General features: G+C 37.7%; 1 protein-coding gene across 1 annotated transcript in view; it reads right to left on the reverse strand.

Moving 5' to 3' along the window:
* Positions 1 to 20,372, reverse strand: part of LOC126480178 (legumain-like) — a 152,244-nt gene that overhangs the window by 58,120 nt on the left and 73,752 nt on the right. The window contains exons 6-8 of the mRNA XM_050103845.1: positions 19,116 to 19,254; positions 17,877 to 17,946; positions 1,957 to 2,075 (exon numbers count right to left, since the gene is read on the reverse strand). Of these exons, the coding sequence (XP_049959802.1) occupies positions 1,957 to 2,075; positions 17,877 to 17,946; positions 19,116 to 19,254 (328 nt within the window). The remainder of the gene's footprint in view (positions 1 to 1,956; positions 2,076 to 17,876; positions 17,947 to 19,115; positions 19,255 to 20,372) is intronic.

Raw genomic sequence — 20,372 nt, forward strand, 5'->3', positions numbered from 1 at the left:
ATTAATATGATAAACTAAAATACATGTTCTACGAATACTGTACAAAACTTTAGTAAAATTTTAAAATAAAAGATAAATCTGTAAATTGTTATCTCCACTGCCGCTTTCTTTCTCAAGAGAAATATTTAACTGGTCCTTATGCCACATTCTGGATCATCAAATTATAAACAAAAATGGGTAATTTATTGGAAAATGCCTTGCATGCCACTTAAATACCAATATAACCAGACACTTCCATGCAAAATGCCAATGCTGTGTTTTTCAAACATGGATAGTTCCAGCAGCAAACAAAATTGCTCCACAATGGTAGCGTGACACATGTAAGCTTATCACTTAGCGTAGCATGAACAGCACCTTAGGTTGAGACACATACAGTATGTCCCAACTAGAGCTGGCTTCATGTTGGAAGTGTAAAGATACAAGTGAAGAAGAATCTCATTTAAACACAACAATCAGCATCGGAAACAAGGAAGCCTCCTATGAAACAATGTCTAGAATATTGCATTCAATGTAAGCAAAATATAACTGTGAAAAAACTAAGGAGCAAGTAAGAATCATTAGAATGCATACTACAGAAGACTGAAATACGCTGCACTGATAAACCTTTCACTAATCCACATCTTCCCCCCCCCCCCCCCCCCCCTTCCACACCTACTCAATAGTTCCCCTTCCTCTTTCCAGTTGCCCTTTCCAGTCCACACCTCCACATTGTCTTCTTCACGTGCCACACCTCGCCGGCTCCAATGCCTGTAAGTTGCATGCCTAGCCCGTGCATCTGCCGCACCTCCCTCCTGAATTCCTAGCCTTTACATCTCCTGCCTCACTCCAAACTGCTAGCTATGAGTCCCCAACCTGTTTCCGTCCTGCTTTCTGCCTATTTCTCCCTATACTTACTCCACACAACGCAAGCCTCACACCAGTCCACCTGCCAGAAGCACTTCTTCTGAATACTAGGGAAGTTTTTATTCTTGTTGTCTGGCTGTCAATAACTTCTATTCAATGAGTGGTCTTCTTTTATCCTAACTTATTTACATTTTCAGAACTGCCTTTGCTGTAAAGATATTAGTAATCTCCCTTTACCTACACAAGTGCCAGCTAGAGGCATATGACAAAGACCAACATTATTTCCCAGTTTCATTTGTAATTATGGCCTTGTGTGGTTCAGAGTATCAAGCACTGACCACTGAAGCATATTTAAAAATAACGAGTCTCCCATCACAGTACAGTAACTGTTTCGTCATTCTTTCAAATTGAAACGTCGTGACAGTCCCAAACCATCAGGTGATTGTATGGTGGACAGAACTATTCTGGATTACCGCATCCTGTGCAAAGAAGAAAAGTCGAGGGCAAAACAGGTCACAGCAGACTGCAGAGCAAGTGGAGGAGTCACATCAAGCACTCATCTGCAAGTCTCATTGCTCTGCTGCCAGACATACCTTGGCACTAACAATGACAAATCATTCCCTGCAGTACCAGATCTTTAATTACCTGCATGTCCTCCCATACAAAATGCAGGTCGTATAGAAACTAAATGAACAGGATAAAGTTACCCGACAAATCTTCACCTTACACTTCCTGATTTTTTCTTGTGGAGATAATTGAAGAGTCAAGTGATTGCCACACATCCTCATACTGTGGTTGAACCCAAGGATAGGAAACATATAGTTGTGTACGGGATCTCACTGAACATGCTGAATCAGCTGATAGAAAGTTTCAACCACCACCTTTAGGGTGCACACAAAGTGATGGCAACAAATTTATGGTGTAATATTAAAAACCAAGTAAAGGGCATATGATGTACACTGTGGTATATATTTTTCTTTGTTTTCAATGTGTGTTTCAATAAATATGTAATTTTTCCATCTTCTGTCTTTTTTTTATATCCTTCTATTCAGTCTGCCAGACTGTAGTAAGACAATGTAGCTTATAAACTGTGTTTGAAACATAATAAATTACCTGTTCAACATCATGCATCCAATTAACACTGAAGACGTCACCAAGAAATGTATTCAGTGGTCCATACATGCACCATGCATAGGATGATTCGTGAGGGTCAGCAGCAGTAACCACAAAAACTGGAATGCAGTCAAAAGAAACACAGTCAGCATCTTTATAGCAATCTTTTTTTAATTGTATATTGACAATGCATTGTGGGATAAGACAGCACTTTCAGGATATCAAAACAATAGCACATGCTACAAGGAAACTATTTTATCCCAGGTAAAGTTGTTTAAGAGCTCTGGTAAACACTTTCTCACTGGTAAAACATGCTTCACAGTGATTATCTGCTGTCTGTCTAATTTAAAAATAAAAACGGCAAACATAGAAGGTGCACAAAAACAGTAGTTGTCACTCAAAAATCTCATCTAAAAAATAAAAAAGCCTTATCAAATAAATGAAAAGCTCCTTATCATAGATGGATAACTCCAACTCCATTTTTTCACTTTTTTATGGGGCCAAAAACTAACATACAGTATGTATGGTGTAGAACATTGTTAATATTTTTAGGTGATTCTTATGATCCCTTGAAAGTAAAGTCCAGTACAGTTTTCAATATGAAGTAACAAGGCTGAAATTTGTGAATAAATTTGGAAGCTGTCCAGTATTCACCCCCCGCCCCATCCCACCTTGTGAGTATTTGCGCAAATTTGAAATTGAAGGCAGACATTTTTAACAGACATGGGAAGAAGGTGTAATTAGATGAATGATGAACACCAACAGTTCAGTATCAATCACTACACCACGGAGCTACTCAGCTTCTTCTGCGACAATATAATTAAATTTTCCTTGAGATATATGAGCCCCCCACTTTATCTATGATAATGATGGAAGCTAGAAAAATTAATTAAAATTTGTGCCATGGCTGGACTTGACCTCAAGTCTCCTTGCGTACTAGGCAGATGTGCTAGCCATTACACCACCATAGCAGTATAGGTAACACAGCCGCGTAGACTACCATAATTCAAAGCCCCCCCCCCCCCCCAATTAAAACGTACTTCAATTAAAATCTTCAACTTATTTTCCCCTTCTTAAATTGTCACTATTGCCGAGGCTCTCTGGTATTGGAATAGCACCCCAGAATGTCCAAATTTCAATACCAGAGAGGCTCAGCAACAGTGACGATTTAAGAAGGGGAAAATAAGCTGATGATGTGAACTGAAGTCTGTGCTGAGGAGAGCATTTAACTAGGGTGGTCCACACAGCTGTGTTACCTATACTGCTACAGTAGTGTAATGACTAGCACACCTGCCACAAAAGCAAGGAGACTTGGGTTCAAATCTTGGCCACAGCACAAATTTTAATTCATATCTTTAGCTTCCATCATTATCATTGACATGTGTAATTTTGAAATCAGTGTGCTTGACACTGTATTATAAAAATTAATTTTAATGACAATTTTTATAATAATAAAAATGAATCAGTACAAATAAGTACCCCACAGTTCAAAACTCCCAATTGGGCAAAGCAGAAACACAGGGAGATATTACTTTCTTAATCTTCTTGTATTATGTAATCTTTACTCAAAATTTACTCAGGTTTGCAAAAAATTAATATTCTTGTGATGCTGATGGGCTACTTAATATTGTCAATCAAAATTTCTTCACAAACTGAACTTCACAAATGCTCATATTAACCACTTTCACTATGGACAACGCTTTCCACTTCATTCTGAACCTGTGCTGAATTCAAGGTGCAGAAATGACAGACTTCTTAGTTACAGGAAAGAGAGATCCTCCAGTGATGTAATTCAGATTTCCATTGACAAGAATATCTTTTCTAATTTTTTATCATGTTCGAATCAACCTTTTACCCTTTTACAGCTGATAATATAATTTTTGAGTTTATTTTATTAATGCTTTTGCCTTTTCTCTCCAGTTAGAGGCAATCCAGTCTCTCACCATCAACTTCAGTGTATGTCGTGTGGGGCTCCTGCAAGCATGCAGAAGTGCTGGATCACAATGTGGCATGGGCTCAACTAATGTCCGAAGTGGTGCTGGAGGGAAGTGACACCATGAATCCTGCAGGGCTGTTTTTATATTTGTAAGAGTACGAGGGGGTGAAGATCTCTTCTGAACATCAATTTGCAGGGCATCCAAGATATGCTCAATAATGTTTATATCTTGGGAGTTTGGTGGGCCAGCAGAAGTTTTTAAGCTCAGAAGAGTGTTCCTGGAGCCACTCTGCAGCAATTCTTGTCGTGTGAGTTGTCGTATTGAACTGCTGCCCAAGTCGGTGGGAATGCACAATGCAATGAAAGGATGAAGGTGATCAAACAGGATGCTTACATACGTATCTAGACGTATAAGGGGTCCCATATCGCCCCAACTGCACACACTCCAGACGAGAGCCTCCGCCAGCTTGAACAGTCCCCTGCTGACATGCAGGGTCCATGGATTCGTAAGGTTATCTCCATACTTGTACATGTCCATCCGCTTGGTAATATTTGAAACGAGTCTTGTCCGACAAAACAACATGTTTCCAGTCATCAACAGTCCAATGTCGGGGTTGACAAGCAAGGCGTAAAGCTTTGTGTCATGCATTCATCAAGGGTACATGAGTGGGCCTTCAGCTCTGAAAGCTCGTATCGATGATGTTTCATCGAATGGATCACATGCTGATACTTGTTGATGGCCCAGCATTGAAATCTGCAGCAATCTGAGGAAATGTTGTACTTCTGTCACGTTGAGCAATTCTCTTCAGTTGTCATTCATCCCATTCTTGCAGGACCTTTTTCCAGCCGCAGCAATGTTGGAGATTTGATGTTTTACCAGATTCCTGATATTCACAGTACATACATGAAATGGTCTTACAGGAAAATCCCCACTTCATCTCTACCTCAGACACACTGTGTCCCATTGCTCAGGTGCCAACTATAACACCACATTCAAACTCACTTAAATCTTGACAACCTGCCATTGCAGCAGCAGTAATGAATCTAACAACTGCACCAGACGCTTGTTGTCCTATATTGGCATTGCTGATGGCAGCGCCGTATTCTGTCTGTTTACATATCTCTGTAGTTGAATGCACCTGCCTATAAGTTTCTTAAGCACTTCAGTCTATTAACAACAGCAAAACATTAGGAGATGTCCCGAATGAATTTTTCCAAGTAGATTCACATTATGCACACAAAGCTTTGTTGGCTTTTACTCTTATGTACAACAGTAGCATCAGTACCCACAATACAGGCGTACTGATTCACTATAAAGGATGTTCAAAAATTTAGTGCCCAAAATAACAGCGATGATGACCGAGACAAAAACAAATATATTTCATAAAGGAACCATGTGTTGGAAATGCATACTGTTGGAGTTCTGAGTATGCAGGAGGTTACTGTAAGTGATTAATAACAAAACAGTTTTAAATGTTTTTCACTGCTTTATTGTTCCGATCACTATTACATTATAATACATGTTCAAAACGAGCACCATTAAGCTCAGCGCAGAGCCAATATTGACACAGCAGTGAGTTGTGTATTCGCTGTAAGATGCATTGTGTGTTCTGTACTTGTGTGGCTGCTGCACAAATTCTTGCAACCAATTAGGCCTCTGAGTCAACAGGGGTATAATACACCTCAGCCTCCATGCAGCCCCTGAGAAAGAAGTCTAAATGGGTGAGGTCCAGGCATCTTGCAGGTCAATGTACAGGTCCTCCCTGGCCGAGCCACAAACTGCCAGAATTACTGGTTATTACTGCTTGAACTGGTTTTGCAATGTGCCCCGAGGTCTCATCACACTGAAACCGCATCATCATTCAGGTATCTAGTGGTACCCCCTCCAATAATGTCAGTAGGTGTATTTCCAAGAACACACTGTACTATACTGGCCACCAGAGTCGAGCAAGCAATATGTAAGGCCCAAGTAAGTAGTTGCCTATTATACCAGCCCCCATGTTTACTGTAAAATGTTTCTTCTGACATCGCACAACTTTAACACATGGGTTTTCATATGACCATTCATGTGAATTTTGGCTATTGTAAATGCCTTCCTGAGTAAATTGAGCCTCATCTGTAAACGTAATTGTCCTGCAGGCACTAGTGCTACCCATTGTTTACTATCTCAATGTCAAAGAGCATGATATCACAACATGCTACAAATCTCAAACCAACATCTTGTGTAATAACATTAGACACAATGACTTTTATCTGCTCCACTTGTGTATAACCTACATATGCTCAGTGCTAATGCAATATAAATTTCCAGCTTATAGTTGCTTTACAAAATATATTTGTTTTGTCTCTTGTATCAACCCTGTCAGTCTGGGCACTGTGTTTTTGAACATTCTGTTTAGTGTCGTTATTTTGAGTTGATAACCAAATTCTCTCATTCTCTCTCTCTCTCTCTCTCTCTCTCTCTCTCTCTCTCTCTCTTCTCTCATGGCTCTTACTTTTTTCCGAATTTTACCAGCATTCCCACTGGCACTGCTTTTAATAGAGACGATGTTTTTTACTACTCATGTTTGTCCAAGAGAATATGAGATTTATCCTTCAGGATAGTGGATTTATGTTTCCGGACTGTGGTTCGAATGCATAATACACAGAGGATATACTTTTGAAATTGCTGCTTCTTTTTTGCTCTCTTTTCTCTTTGGGCAGCCCTGTCAACCTGATCAGTCTATTACACAGCCTGGCACTGTTTTTCACAAGTCAGGGAGTGCTGGAAGAGAGTAATATCTTCTGGCTCAGATGGCTGTACCTTGCAACTCCCTCTTGCCAGAGCTACAGTGAAAGCTGTAATGATCTGTGAGGGGAACAGAATCATACAATCAGCAACACAGCTCAAAGAGTGAAAGCAGCAGCCCTTTCTGCTGAACTTGGTACAAACAAAAGCTTCATTTTCAAGGAATACATCACCTTCTCCAATGGCCATTAACTGACAGAAATCAATGAGACTTTGTATTGTAACTGTAGTGCTACCAGCAAGAAAAGTCAGGATAAATTTTAACAGCTTCATGTCAAAGGCAACCAGGAGCCACCATATTATCCTTCCCTAGTAAATGCAGATCTCTACAGAAAATCCGCAAGATGTATTGATGGCTTCCTCCTAGGTAAAATATCCACTCCACTCATTTGATCTACAGGAGGGTAGCGCCTGAAGGAAGAATAGCATTGAACATCCTGTTGACATCGAGGTCATTAGGGGCAGAACACAAGCTCGGGTTAAGGAAGTATGGGGAAGGAAATAAGCTGTGCCCTTTCATAGGAACCATTCCGGCATCTGCCTTAAGCAGTTTAGGGAAACCACAGAAAACAGTATCGCCCCATATGAGCTGTCAGAGTGCAAGAATGTTAATTAGGATGGACATGCAGAATGCTAAGATGCTAAAAGAGTGTAGGAAAATAGAAAATTGGAAGGTAAAAATGGAAAGGAAAAAGTCAGCTATTTCAGGAATTAGTGAGATATGGCAGCTAGTAGAGCAAGTTCTCTGGAGGTAGTGGAATGGCAGGAGTAAGAATAATAATAGACAGGGAAACTGTCGACAAAGAAAAGAGTTGTCCGAAGCAAACAGAATAAATACTGATGGTGGAATTGAATGGATAGTTAGCAAATATTATGAACTTACAAGCAACATATGCAAATGATAGCGACACTGAGAAAGTACGTGATAATATTAATGAGCTAGTAAAATATGTCAAAGGAGATGAGAATTTAACTATAATGGGAGACCGGTAAGCAGTCATCTGTGAAGGCAGGAACAGACATTAGTGGTACAGTTTGATCGCAGCACACCAAGATACACTGCATCACAGTCACTGCAAGTACATTTTCCGAAAACTTGCTGAAATGGAAGTGTACCTGCAACACAACAAGTAGAAGAGAAAGTGTGCTGACCCCCAACACGTTAATACAGGTAGCACAGAACACGTGATGTGCCTGCGAACTATGAGCTGCACTGTCGGTTGAGGCCTAAGCTGACGTGGTTCTGCCATGTCAGGAGGTATGTGTTGGTAGTGTTTGCACTTATTTTGCGATTTTGTTTACAGTGTTGTGAGTGAATGTTGCTGAGATGAAGGCTTTAGTGATAAAGTGGCGTTAAGAGTTATAGGTACTTCTTAGTATTTAAAGAAGAAGAAGAAGAAGAAGAAGAAGAAATGCCTATGTGTTTTATTCCAGCATGCAGATCTGTCTACACAGAAAGGAAGGGTAAACTTTTTTTTTTTGACCTCCAAAAAATGAAGTAGAGTTTTCCAAATGGGAGAGAGCAATACCACGGAAAGACAGTGATCTGATTCACAATTGCTTTGTGTGAGATTCTCATTTTGGTGGCAAACTTTTCATAAAAGCAGACTCGTTTGTCATCTTTAGTAAACAAGTTAAAATTCCAAGACAAATGTAGTCTCTAAAACCGGAAGTGGTTCCTCATTTCTTTCCCAATTCACTGAAATATTTATTGACAGTATTACACAACAGAAAATCACCAGTGAAACACCACAGGAGAGAAGCCGCTGCAAAGGAAATGTTGAATGAGAAGTTATGATGTCTCTCTATGTTTCTTCTGTCAAGGAAACTTTACACAGCAGAAAGGTACAGATGCAGCAGTATTTTCATTGAAAAGAACATTAAAGTTAAGAAACTGGAAGTTGTGCAGTTAAGTAATAAATTATGAACACTGAATGTTGAAATATATTTTCTGTGAAAGCAGCTTTCAGACGAATACTACGCTTCAATCAAATCTAGATCATTCTAAACTCAGCAAGAAACAGAAAAACATTGTAGACACAATGATAATGAAATGCCAATCGAGAAACAATACAGGAATGTGACATGATAACAAGTTTCTTCTGGACAATGTGCTCTTAAAAATTATCTTGCCCAAAGGATTGTTTGAAGCATGGTTTGTTGCCACGTCCTTCTGAAACACATCTATGAAACATAGTAAAGGATCTCAAATGCTCATACGGAATCAATACACAGGCCGTGGAAGCAATTAAGAATTATTTTCGGGGAAAACGAGATCAAAACAGACACTTAGGTGTGCTGGTTTTTGATGAAGTTAAGCTCCTAGAAGAACAGCATTTCAATACCACTTCATTCGAAGTTGATAGTTTTGTCAATTTAGGGAACTATACTCCAGAAGACTATAAGAATAAACTTGAAAATCATGCTCTGGTGTTTTTGTTAGATCCTCTACTGCATAACTGGATCTAACTTGCTGCTGTGTAAGCGTTGGTAAATCCAGATGACTTCGTCTCGCAGACGCTGATTCAACTAATTATTCAGCTAGAGCAAGCTGGAACAAGTATTACTGTTCTTATGGCAGTCAACTGAATAAAAAGGTCTGGCAAGGTCTAGGAATTAGTGGCATAAGAAATAAAGTTACTTGCTCTGTATAAAATCCAGTTGACAAAACAAAAAGAATTTGGGATTTTCAGATGCTATTCATTTAATAAAATGTGTAAGGAATAATATTTGTGCTAAAGCAGAAGCACTTTTCAATGATGATATTGACTATAATTTATATCAAAGAGTTTATGAACAAGATAATTAATTAAAAGTTTGCTACACGTTAACTTGGATCCGTCGTCATTTCAATGAATGAACATAAGATTAGCTCTGTAGTTAGTCGGTAGCCAATGGAATAAAATTCTTCAGGAAACTGAAGCGGAAGGATTGAAAGGCAGTGAATGAACGGAATCATTCACGAGATGTATGACCAATTTAGAGGACACAATTAACTTCTCATTTCCTAAGGATACTTTGTACAAACCTGCAGAGGCTCACAAAACATAAATGAAACAGAATAGCATTCTTCACTAAATGAAATGCTGGTCCTTCATGGGCATTAAACAAATCTGAAAGGAGCTGAAGTCTTCAAAAACTTCGTAGACTGCCTGGAAATTGTCTGAACTTGCAGACAACTGATGTCCACATACTTTTCATTTTTTTAGAAAAATTTCTTGAATGAATCAGTTTGTGCGCTACAACTGCCTTGGTAACATGCACTTCCATGAGTCACAGACAGAGCAGTTGACTTCTTGCAGCAGAACCAGTGAACTAGGAGAGTCAACACACTTTCTCTTCTACTTGCTATGCCTGCAGTATGCCAGGGAATCAAAGAAGATATCTACTAGATTATATTTTCGTAGTACAAGCTTTAAGAATCTAGTTCAGGACAGCACGTTATTCAGACATTGGCATTATATTAGTCACAATTTAGTACTAATGAAATACCTGTTGAAATTAGAGAAGTTCAAGAGGAAGCAGCTGAAATGTTCAAACATATACAAGTTGAAGGAACTAAACTTTAATCTAATACAGCACAGTGCATGATTGATTGTACTGTTGTTTGTAATGGACATCCACAAGTTTAACTGCTCGTATGTAGACAATTGACTACTGTATGGCTTGACACAGCCTTTCCAGTTTCCTCCAGCTGCTTGTGTCATCTGCAGAAGATCAATACGAGGCATATTTTTTCACATTTTGTGTCTCATGACATCCGGTGAATGAATGATGTCATTTAGTAATTGCGTAGGCTTCCACGGCCAGAGTCAGTTGGCATAAAAGTTTTCTGGGTATGGTACCATGTCACTATATAAAACTACTGCTGGAGAAAACCAATATTTCGGCCACAGTTACAGCGGCCTTCTTCTGGGTCCACTGGCGTGTTCTAGTTATGCAGTGCCCCTTATATTTTGTTATTACTGTTTACTCCACATGCCACTACGTCTTAATTTGAAAAAGACAGTTTATCTCATTGGTTTCTTAAGGAAGAAGGAGAGGGAACTTTATTTTAATAGGTTACTGTGGTGGAGGGAGAGTGTAACCTCTGTTGGTCTTCTACAGCAGTAGTTTTATACAATATGACATGGTACCATATCCAGGAAACTTTTACGTTGATGTCATTTTGGTGTATGTATATACCAAATTTACATATAAGGTGAGATTTTTCCCCAAATTCGTCATTTGAAAAATACAAGGTCATCTTGTAACTACTGTTGCTGAGGTTAACATTTTTACACTGTTCAAGAGAGTATACAGGAGTCTTCTTAAATTTATAAAAGAAGCATTGGCTATTGAGATCATGTGTAGATTTACTTTAAAGAATTCGGAAAGACAGGAATGGGCAAACGATACTAGTGTTTGAACACATTCTCAATTTACCAATATGCGAAAGCATTTGATACAGTAGCCACATTGCTCGAAAAATCACGTGACACCTGACTTGCATGGCACTACAGGGTGTATATGCGGACAAGGAAAAAAAAATTCCCAGGTTTCTCCCAGATTTCCCGGTTAAAAATACACTTTCTCCCAGGTGAAAACATACTTTTTCCCTGTTAACTGACACTATACTTTCTCTCGAAACTGTATAACTTATCATACCTTTAAATGGTTATGGTTTTATACATGGGTGTAGAATTTCCTGGCACTTTAGAAAACGAAACTTAGGGGAAAAAAGACATGTTTTGGAAATATCTTAGATGTACAGCAACGTGTACGCTGCACATTTTCTTATTACAAAAGTATAAATTCGAATTCCACCAAACACCGCATATTACTTTATGAAGCATTGAAATCGAGATTGCGATCTGCTTTTGTAAGCCAGTCATAGCTCACACTATGTGATCCTGTCAGCCGATGACAGTGGATATTCAGAGCTTAGGACACGTGATGTAGTCAGCCAATAGCAACATCACTGTTAAGTAGCGTGAACACACAAACAGGAAGTGTTAATGGTTTAAATTAATATACACAGAGTTGCTACTAGAAAAGCAAAGCTTTCACATATAATATTGGTTTCTAAGGTTAATACATTGCAAGAAAAGCTAAGCTTTCACATATAATGTTGGTCTTTTATGCGTGTATTACACTTTAAGATACATCACACAAATGTGCCAGTAAAATTTCAATAATGACATAAATGTCTGATCTTCTGGGCTCGAAATTCATGTAAATGGCTAGTCATCAAAGAGTTGATTTTTAAATCAGAGTCAAACACGCTCTGATTTACGAAATTCATCGAACATTCTCGCTCATAGTTCAACTTGCGTAAAAGGAAATTTACTTTGAAAGTAACACTTTTCAAACCATCATCTGCAATATTTTCCCGCGGCCTGTTAGAAATAGGTTCGTTTCAGCAGTTGCCAGATAGCGCCAGGTAACAGGTGCCACCACGCTTGCCCAGCTACGACGACATAGTAGGCCCATATGTTTGTATGTGTTAATATGTAAAAGATCTTACAATATATCATAAAAGAAACAAGACATCAGAGGGTACTCCAAGAGCATAGGAATTTCGTGACCCATACTGAAATATGCACATTTAAAGTGCACATTTGTATGTCAAGATTCCAAGTGCAGTAGGCCTCAAACTGATATTAAGCTTTTCATTGAGGTTTTCGGGATGTAAAAGTTTCTTGGAGTGCCAGTATTGCATTATGTTTGGTTCTTTATTATGGCATTTATGAAAATGTGCACTTGAAATGCAGTGAACAGTTGAACTAGCCAATGGTGTGGAATTAAACACTTCATTTCAAATATATTGACTGCCTCAGCAGAAAAGATTAATAAAAGAAAATTTCTTTCAAATCGACAAAAATAACTTTACTGTTCTGCAAAGGAATTAATGCTTGACTGTCAGAAAGATGGAAATAAAATCAAATCTGAAACTAATAACATATTTTAGCCTTCCATAATTATGTGAATGTATTTTAATTCACTTGATAACTCCCGGCCACAGAAAACCATTTTGTTTTCATTTGACGTAAGAGCTGTAAATGAAGAGGAAACAGAGAAACCACTAAATGTAAAAACGGGTCACGTGGAGACTACCCACTTCCCCACTTTAAGTCAGACTGCTCTGCGCATCAGCCCCAGATCTATGATATTTCCGAACCGGAGCAAGACTGGATAGTGGTGGCCCACCCCCCCTCCCCCACCCCATTTCTCGAGCATTTGGGATAGGACGACAAAATTTTTAAAAAATCGAATTATGTAGCGCACATCTTTCTGAAAAGTCTGATGCATAAAACATATGTGGTCGAGGAAATGTAAGACGTTATTTGGTCTTAAGTGTGACAAAGTGCAGTGCCACGCCTCTTCCCTCAGCATTCTTCTATCACACGTCACTGTATTTCGCTTTGTGGAATTGAAACGCGTATATTTTGTAATGGATGCCATCAAACTATATTCAGGACAGAGGAAATTAAAATGTCCTGTGGTGCCTCTCCTGCTCCCAGTCGGCCGGTTTGAAACCCTGCCCCTCTTTCTTTTAAAAAAGAACTATTCAGAAAAGTTGCACTCTTTATTCCCTATTAGCTAACAGCTTGCTGCTTTGTGTGACAAAATTAAATATAGGATACATAAAACCAGTAAAGACAAGCAAGACAGCACAAATTTCTTCAATCCTTAGCTCCTAGAATTCTTTTTTCTTGATTCTTGCTACAGCTTTACATAGGGTGCTTTCGTTTCTGCGAAAGAATCTATTACTTCATCAAAGTTCGTTAAGCATTTTGCTACATGAAAACTCGAAATGTCATTGTCTAATACTGAAAAAGCTGTTAATACAAATAGGACACAAGATTGGTGTGGTTTCTCAATCTGATTACGTCTTTTTGTCACTGTCTGCTGTATAAAACAAAACAGGCCTTTCTAATACTGCATCTACTGCAACAAACACCAAATAAACGAGACTGTTTTGGCACAAATGATCATTTTTATAACACGGCAGAATATAATTCACAAAGTACCAATATCAAATGCCTATTAGGCCTACAGCAAGCAAAAAGCGTGACGTTAGGAAATAGTTTCACAATTCATTCATACACTCTAGTTTCTCAATCATGGGATCGAAAAGTAGTAGTACGAAATTATTATACAAATTTGGAATCATCATATTCTTCCATAATTTGTGTGATGTTCCCGTTTCTTCTCCTTCCGCGTTCTAACAAACAGTCTTGTCATCACTAATTCTGTAACTATTCCTACCAATGTCAAAGCTTATTCGCCGGTTAACTTCACTAACTGCCAGAATCCTTGGTTTAGTTATCCCGCGACTATTCTCCGGTTAGGCGTTGTTACATATTCGTTCAACGTGTTTTCCGCACTACTTCAGAATAGAACTTAAAGTGGCTGCTAGTTGGGGACTGCACAACTGGCCCTTATTAGTCAGCGACCTAGTCAAAAATTTTCTGTCAAAATTTCATTTTCTTGGATACCCCGATAAGATAATACGTAATCTTTCTTATTTCTTATTCCTGTTAGTCATTTATTTTCACTCTGGTAGTCTGAATCTATGGATTTCACTAGTAATTACAACAACGCTGATCATTCGCAAACCCAATCAACCACATAATGAGACAGCGCTTGGCATTCATCTGTTTGGCTTTATTCCGCTCAGCTCATACAGCCCCTTTTGTCTGCAGGAAAGTTTGTTTCTAGATTCCCTTGACAGAGACAGCATGTACTCTATGAACGCATTCACAAATCAACTTATGATTCATTAAGAAATCAACTTAGAATGTGTTCAAAAATCGGCAGGGATGCGTTTCAAAGTCATATGAATAACCAATAGACCAACGTGCGGTGGATGGTAGGCGCTTTGCAAAACATTTTTCCCGGTAGCATCTAGCTGCTTGCTGCGACTGCTTTCACAGCCAACAGCCACAATTCTGAAGCCAGAAGCGGTAGAAGGTACTACTCAACTGCGCATGCGTATGATCCCGCTCGTAAGTGTTGAAACGAATCTAATGTAAACAGTTGTGACGTCATGCACATCGGAGGCTATTTGTTGTTACGAAGCATTGCATAGTCTTCCTAAAGCCTTGACACATTTTGCTGTTGGCAGACACTTGTATGAGCACTGCTTTCTTGTTGTAGATGGCGCATTTCCTTTGCAATTTAAGTTTTATTTTCATTTTTCCTCTCGTTCATGTTTTATTGCTGCATTATTATTCTGCACTAGCAGGATACAGTAATATCCTTTGATAGAGTATCGGTTCTTACCAGTCAAAATTACAGACATTTAACTGAAAACAAAAACAATGAAAAATTCCCGGATTTTTCCCAGATTTCCCAGGCCGTATACACCCTGCACTAATGAAAGGGATATGCGGGAGGCCATGAACTAGCCACTACAACAATCTATTTCTCTGTTTAAAATGTGGCAATTTTGTGAACAGGGAAGGAAACAGTACTACATTCTATCATCTTATAGTACAAACTCTTATTGTATTTGAATAGGTCTGTAATAAGAATTCTCGTACATGTATGGGTATCACGTACAAACTTATTGCTGCTTTTTAAGACAGGTAACACTCAAAAGCACAAATATAGTCCTTCATTAAACATTACTTGTTCAGCAAACAGTCTTTATTTTACTGTGAGAGATAGTAATGCTTTACTAAGTGGGTTATAAATAAGAAATTCACCTGCTGTTCACATATTAGAATGCCGGGTAAAAACGTAACCAGCTTTTAATCAGCTTTAGAATATGATGATGAATTCAGATGAAACAAGAAGAAAAATTAATCCAGAAAGAAATATCTAACAAATGAAATGAATCATTTTGCACTAATTATGGTCACAAAATAAATTACAGCCAGCAAGTCCCTTCATGGAGATAGTACGAACAGATATCAGTAGGTCATCGGATGAACAAAAATTCGAAAATTGGACTGAACCGTGATTGCACCCTTATTAGTTACTGTTTTAAGTATGACTTGCACTGGTGAAGATACTGCAGTCTGTGTTTCACAGTTGCTCAAGCACAGCACTACGAAATGTTCGCAAGGATAACAGTGATACCAGTTTGGACGTCAAAATATCATTTTTTAATATAATTTAAATGGATGGAAAAAAAAATCTACTAACCAAGAGGCATCTGGGGAACACACACATGCAAAAGAGTTTAACTTGTATGAGCTTTCGGAGCCAGTGGCTTCTCCTCCTGGCAGACAAGCTGAAGGGGAAGGAAGAGTGGTGAAAGAAAAGGACTGGAGAGGTTTAAGGAAAGGAGTGGAACACCAGCAATACACACAACTCTGCAAAATGAAAATGAATTGCTGGGAAAGTATAAGAAATTATATAAGGTTTAACCGTGTTTAAATTGGAGTTTGCCTGAATCTATTTTCATTCAGAATTGAACTGATTTTAAAACTGGACAAATATCCAACAACAGTATTCATTTCTGTTGAGGCAGAAAAAGTCTAGATAGTTGCCAGTGGCATACTTATGTGTTTTGTGCTGCAATGGTGTTGACAGGAACATATGGGAGTGAGTCAACTGCTGGTTCTACACAGCCAATGAAAGAGCAGTGGGCAGATAATATGTAAGGAAGCAAGAGACATTGCAACATTCTGATTTCAGTCTAGTAGCGAAATCTGATATGTATTCGAATAAACGCAGCTGTGTTCTCAGGTCTCACAGTAACCAGAAACCCAGAAATTTAACATACTCTGAAGAAAAAGCTGTGACAATAAATTTGACAGTTGTGCTATTAGGATGATAATTAAAAATAGTGATATCACAGACCACAGGATTACTAAATGAAAAATGTGAAAAGAAAGCAGTCTGCAAATTAATGTAAATAATTTATTTTTGCTTATTTTTATTTCTCATTGTGTTATCAAAATGCAGACAATCAATAAATGGCATAAATTTAGAACAGGTATAACATTAACTTTTTACGTAGTAAAACAGTTTGTAATTTTGATTAGTCAAAATATGTAAAAATAATTTTTTCTCAGGGTGCCTCTTGAAGAAAAAAGGGGGTGGTCTTAAATTAGAGTAGTCTTATATTTAGTTAAGTACAGTACTTCCCTTGCTGAAAAACCTTTTCACCGTAAAATGACAAGGCATACCCTAAGCTTGAAATGTCCATTTAAAGCATGTCGCCAGAGTGAACAATGTACATGTGCCACATTCACAATTAGAAACAGAGCTTGCACTACCAAATGGCACTGAAAATGCAGGCTTCCTTTATGAGATAGCTGAACAGAATGACTTCCTGTGGTCAAAACGAGTATTCAGGAAAATGTTTACAATCAAAGAAACGAAACCAACCAAGGCATGAGAGTGAAGCTAAAATTTTTTTGACCATTTCCTTTGTCACAGCATATTACTGTGTGAATATTTTTCATCTTTAACTGCAGCCTTATTCTATGACAAGTTCCATAAAATTAATTAACTCACTATTTTTCCTCAGCCAGAGGCTACGAAAATGGGCAGCCCTCGTGCAGTCTCCCAGTAAACGATGTGTACAAATATTCTGAGCAAGAAAGAAACAGTTGCAGACATGGGTGAACATTAGTGGGTCCTACTTTGAAGGCACTGAACACACAAGTATTCTGCAGGTACTCTAATTCGCAACTTCAATTTTGCTTTTCATTATGAAAGAGATATGTAATACAGTTATGTATAACTTTCTGTAGGCTGATTTTGTAAAGTATACTAAGAATATACTGTGACTAATGCTAATCTATTGACATTGATAGCTAACTGATTTTAGAGCATGCTATCTGCTATCTATGTACTGAAAAAGTAAAATCTATTTAATAAAAACAGTAGCATTAACTGCAATTTACATCTTCATAATGATGCACAAATAACGGCAAATTTCAGTCTGGCTATGTCTTTCAATGCAACGTAACTAAAGGTAATTAAGAACAAACAGGATACATCCTCTGCTTCTAACAATTCAGTGTCATTGAAAAGATTAGGCTTACTAATTATCCTTCTTCCATCTAAACTTGTGGAAAGAGTCTACAAGCTACCACTCAATTAGCCAAATAGAACTGTTTCAAAATGTCAATATAATCTCATCTAGCAGTAGTTATCTCACAGCATGTAGCTACTTGCATCTATTTTTAAAACCACAAATTTAAAAGCAAAAATGAGTTTCACAGTCATGAAGAGACCGATTTAAATACATACTGTTCTCGTTGTCAGGCAACAAGTGTTCAAACATTGATCCAGATTCACAAGCCTCTATATACACCACCATCTGTGAAAGATATTAAAATTTTATTAATACCCAATTACATTATTATTGCACACAAAGCTTGGAGACTAAAGCATGTAAGATTAAAAACTCAAATGGTTTTACAAAGATCTGCTTATTTTGAAAATACAAGACGTTCAAATACAGGTAAGTTTTAGATTTATGGTACCTCCATACTCCTATAGGAGCATTATTCAAGATGATTTATTAACACAAAAAATAGTCCATGAGCCTTTGTCAACTTGTATTTGCTAAGGTTGATTAGGTCAATTGCTGCTTTTCATATAATACAGTTTCACACCAGGAGTAATTTCAATCATCTTCTGTTTCCTGTGTGAGAGAGCACTTCAAATGTTCATTGAACTATAAAGACATTTGAGTTCTAAGTAGAAGCTATAATTAACAAACTGAATTGCAGTATATAAATGTTGATAATCTGCAGCAACTTATATAAGCCCATCTTCTTGATCAGTAAGATAAATTGGAGAAATGCATTCCAAGCAGTGTCATTGTCAAGGAAAACGATAAAATCCAAATGTATGCCTAACATTAATCTTGAAGACTCAAGACACGGGCAAACAAAATGTTTACAGGCACAGAGCAGTAATTGTAGAATAAAGGCTTTCATAACCAGATACCATAGTTGCTGATGGGTCTTCTGGGCTGTATGGCTGTGGTTGAAGAAACTTTTCAGTTCCTGATGTTTCATCCATCACAGCTCTGGACAAAATGTCAGGCACGGTACCGAAAAGTTTCTTCAACTGTGGCCAAACAGTCAGAAGACAAATCAACAATAGAGCAGTGAGCAAAACAGAAAATAAATAAATTCAAACACAAAAAAGAAAAGAAAACTATCAGAGAATATAAGATACATATAAAGAGCCACTTAAAAAATGATGAGGGGAAAATGTTAACAATCTGTTCTACACAGTCAAAACAGAACATAAGAATGTAATACCAAAACAAAAGCTTCTGAAAAATTTACAATGCCTTTTTTAACCCAGAAAAATTACATAGGTCAATAAACAAACATTTTAAAAATGGAATATCCTTTTATTTCCGATGCTTAACACTAAGTGTTAAAAAACACCATGAGAGGCACTGTTCCATTACCATTTGAATATTTGTGCTTAGTAACTACTAGAAGTTATGCTAATAAAGATACCACAAACCTTTGAAAATTTTTTATTGTCCACCAATTTCAAAAATGCTTTCTCAAGATCTTGAGCATACAGCTCCCCATTAGGGAAAACAAGGAATCCTACAGAACCATGGTCTGCAAAATTAACAAAAATGTGGTCATTTGGGCCACTGAAATAAAAACAAATACTTTAGTGCTGCTGCATGACATATCTGTTGAACAAACTTACTTCAACCAAAATCAAAGATATACATTAATGAATCTCAAAAGAACAGAAAATCCAAACTTGATAAAAAAAGTATGAGTTATAAAATAAAAACTTTCACCGAAAAGACTTATGTTCCTTGGATTAAAAAAATATATTATTTCCAATAAAACAGTCTCAGTGGTTAAGTGCCAGATTAAGGATCAAATGGTCTGGGATATTATCCCTGGCTAATCGTAAGATTTTTATCGCTCACTTATCCCCTATTTCACCTGATAATATTTTTAACTGCTAAAGATACTGAGTTGTACTGTGGTTCAGAGTCCATGTTAAACCATAGGCACCCTATGACTGGCTGGAAGGCCATAGGAACATATGCCACCTCCAAGAGTACCACACATAATAAAGCACAGCAATGCTCAAACCAACATCTGCATTGGGGACAGCTTTATTTGCATGGAAACTCATCTTGCAGTTATGAATATTTGTCACAGAAGACTTCCTGATCTAATTGCGTATTTTCATCAATCTGTAGTACAGGTTCTGTGTTTCTAGCATGACTCAATTGTCTTCCTTGTACGCATTTCATGTATAAGAGAACTGTCAACAGGAACCCTCCCATGAACATTTCGTTTCATACATTCCCAATCACATTGTTTTGGTTAACATTTTGCTCAGCAAAAGAGTATTAAGGTCACCAATCATATGTATGGGAGAAGTCGTCTCACAAAAATAAGCCCCTTTAATATCAACTTGTCCAATGTAAATTAGCATTAACCATTGTATATTTGGGACTGTTATTACAGGGTATAAATGTTGTAGCATCGACAATTTTTGGAAATTAGTTCAGTCCAACATGAAAGAAGATCAACAAAGCATCACAACAATCACAGATGAACAAGGGGAATTCAAATATAAACCATATGCTTTTACTGATGATTCTTACCAATACAAATGGAATGCCTTATTTTTCTATATAGTTCCTGTTAACAGAAAAGCATTTTCTCACTCAGACAGCAACCAGAACCCCTTATGGAAGAGCAAATTTTGGTGACACATTAATCAAGTGCACATGTACTATTC

This window comes from Schistocerca serialis, chromosome 1 (assembly GCF_023864345.2).
Source record: "Schistocerca serialis cubense isolate TAMUIC-IGC-003099 chromosome 1, iqSchSeri2.2, whole genome shotgun sequence".
Taxonomy (NCBI): domain Eukaryota; kingdom Metazoa; phylum Arthropoda; class Insecta; order Orthoptera; family Acrididae; genus Schistocerca; species Schistocerca serialis.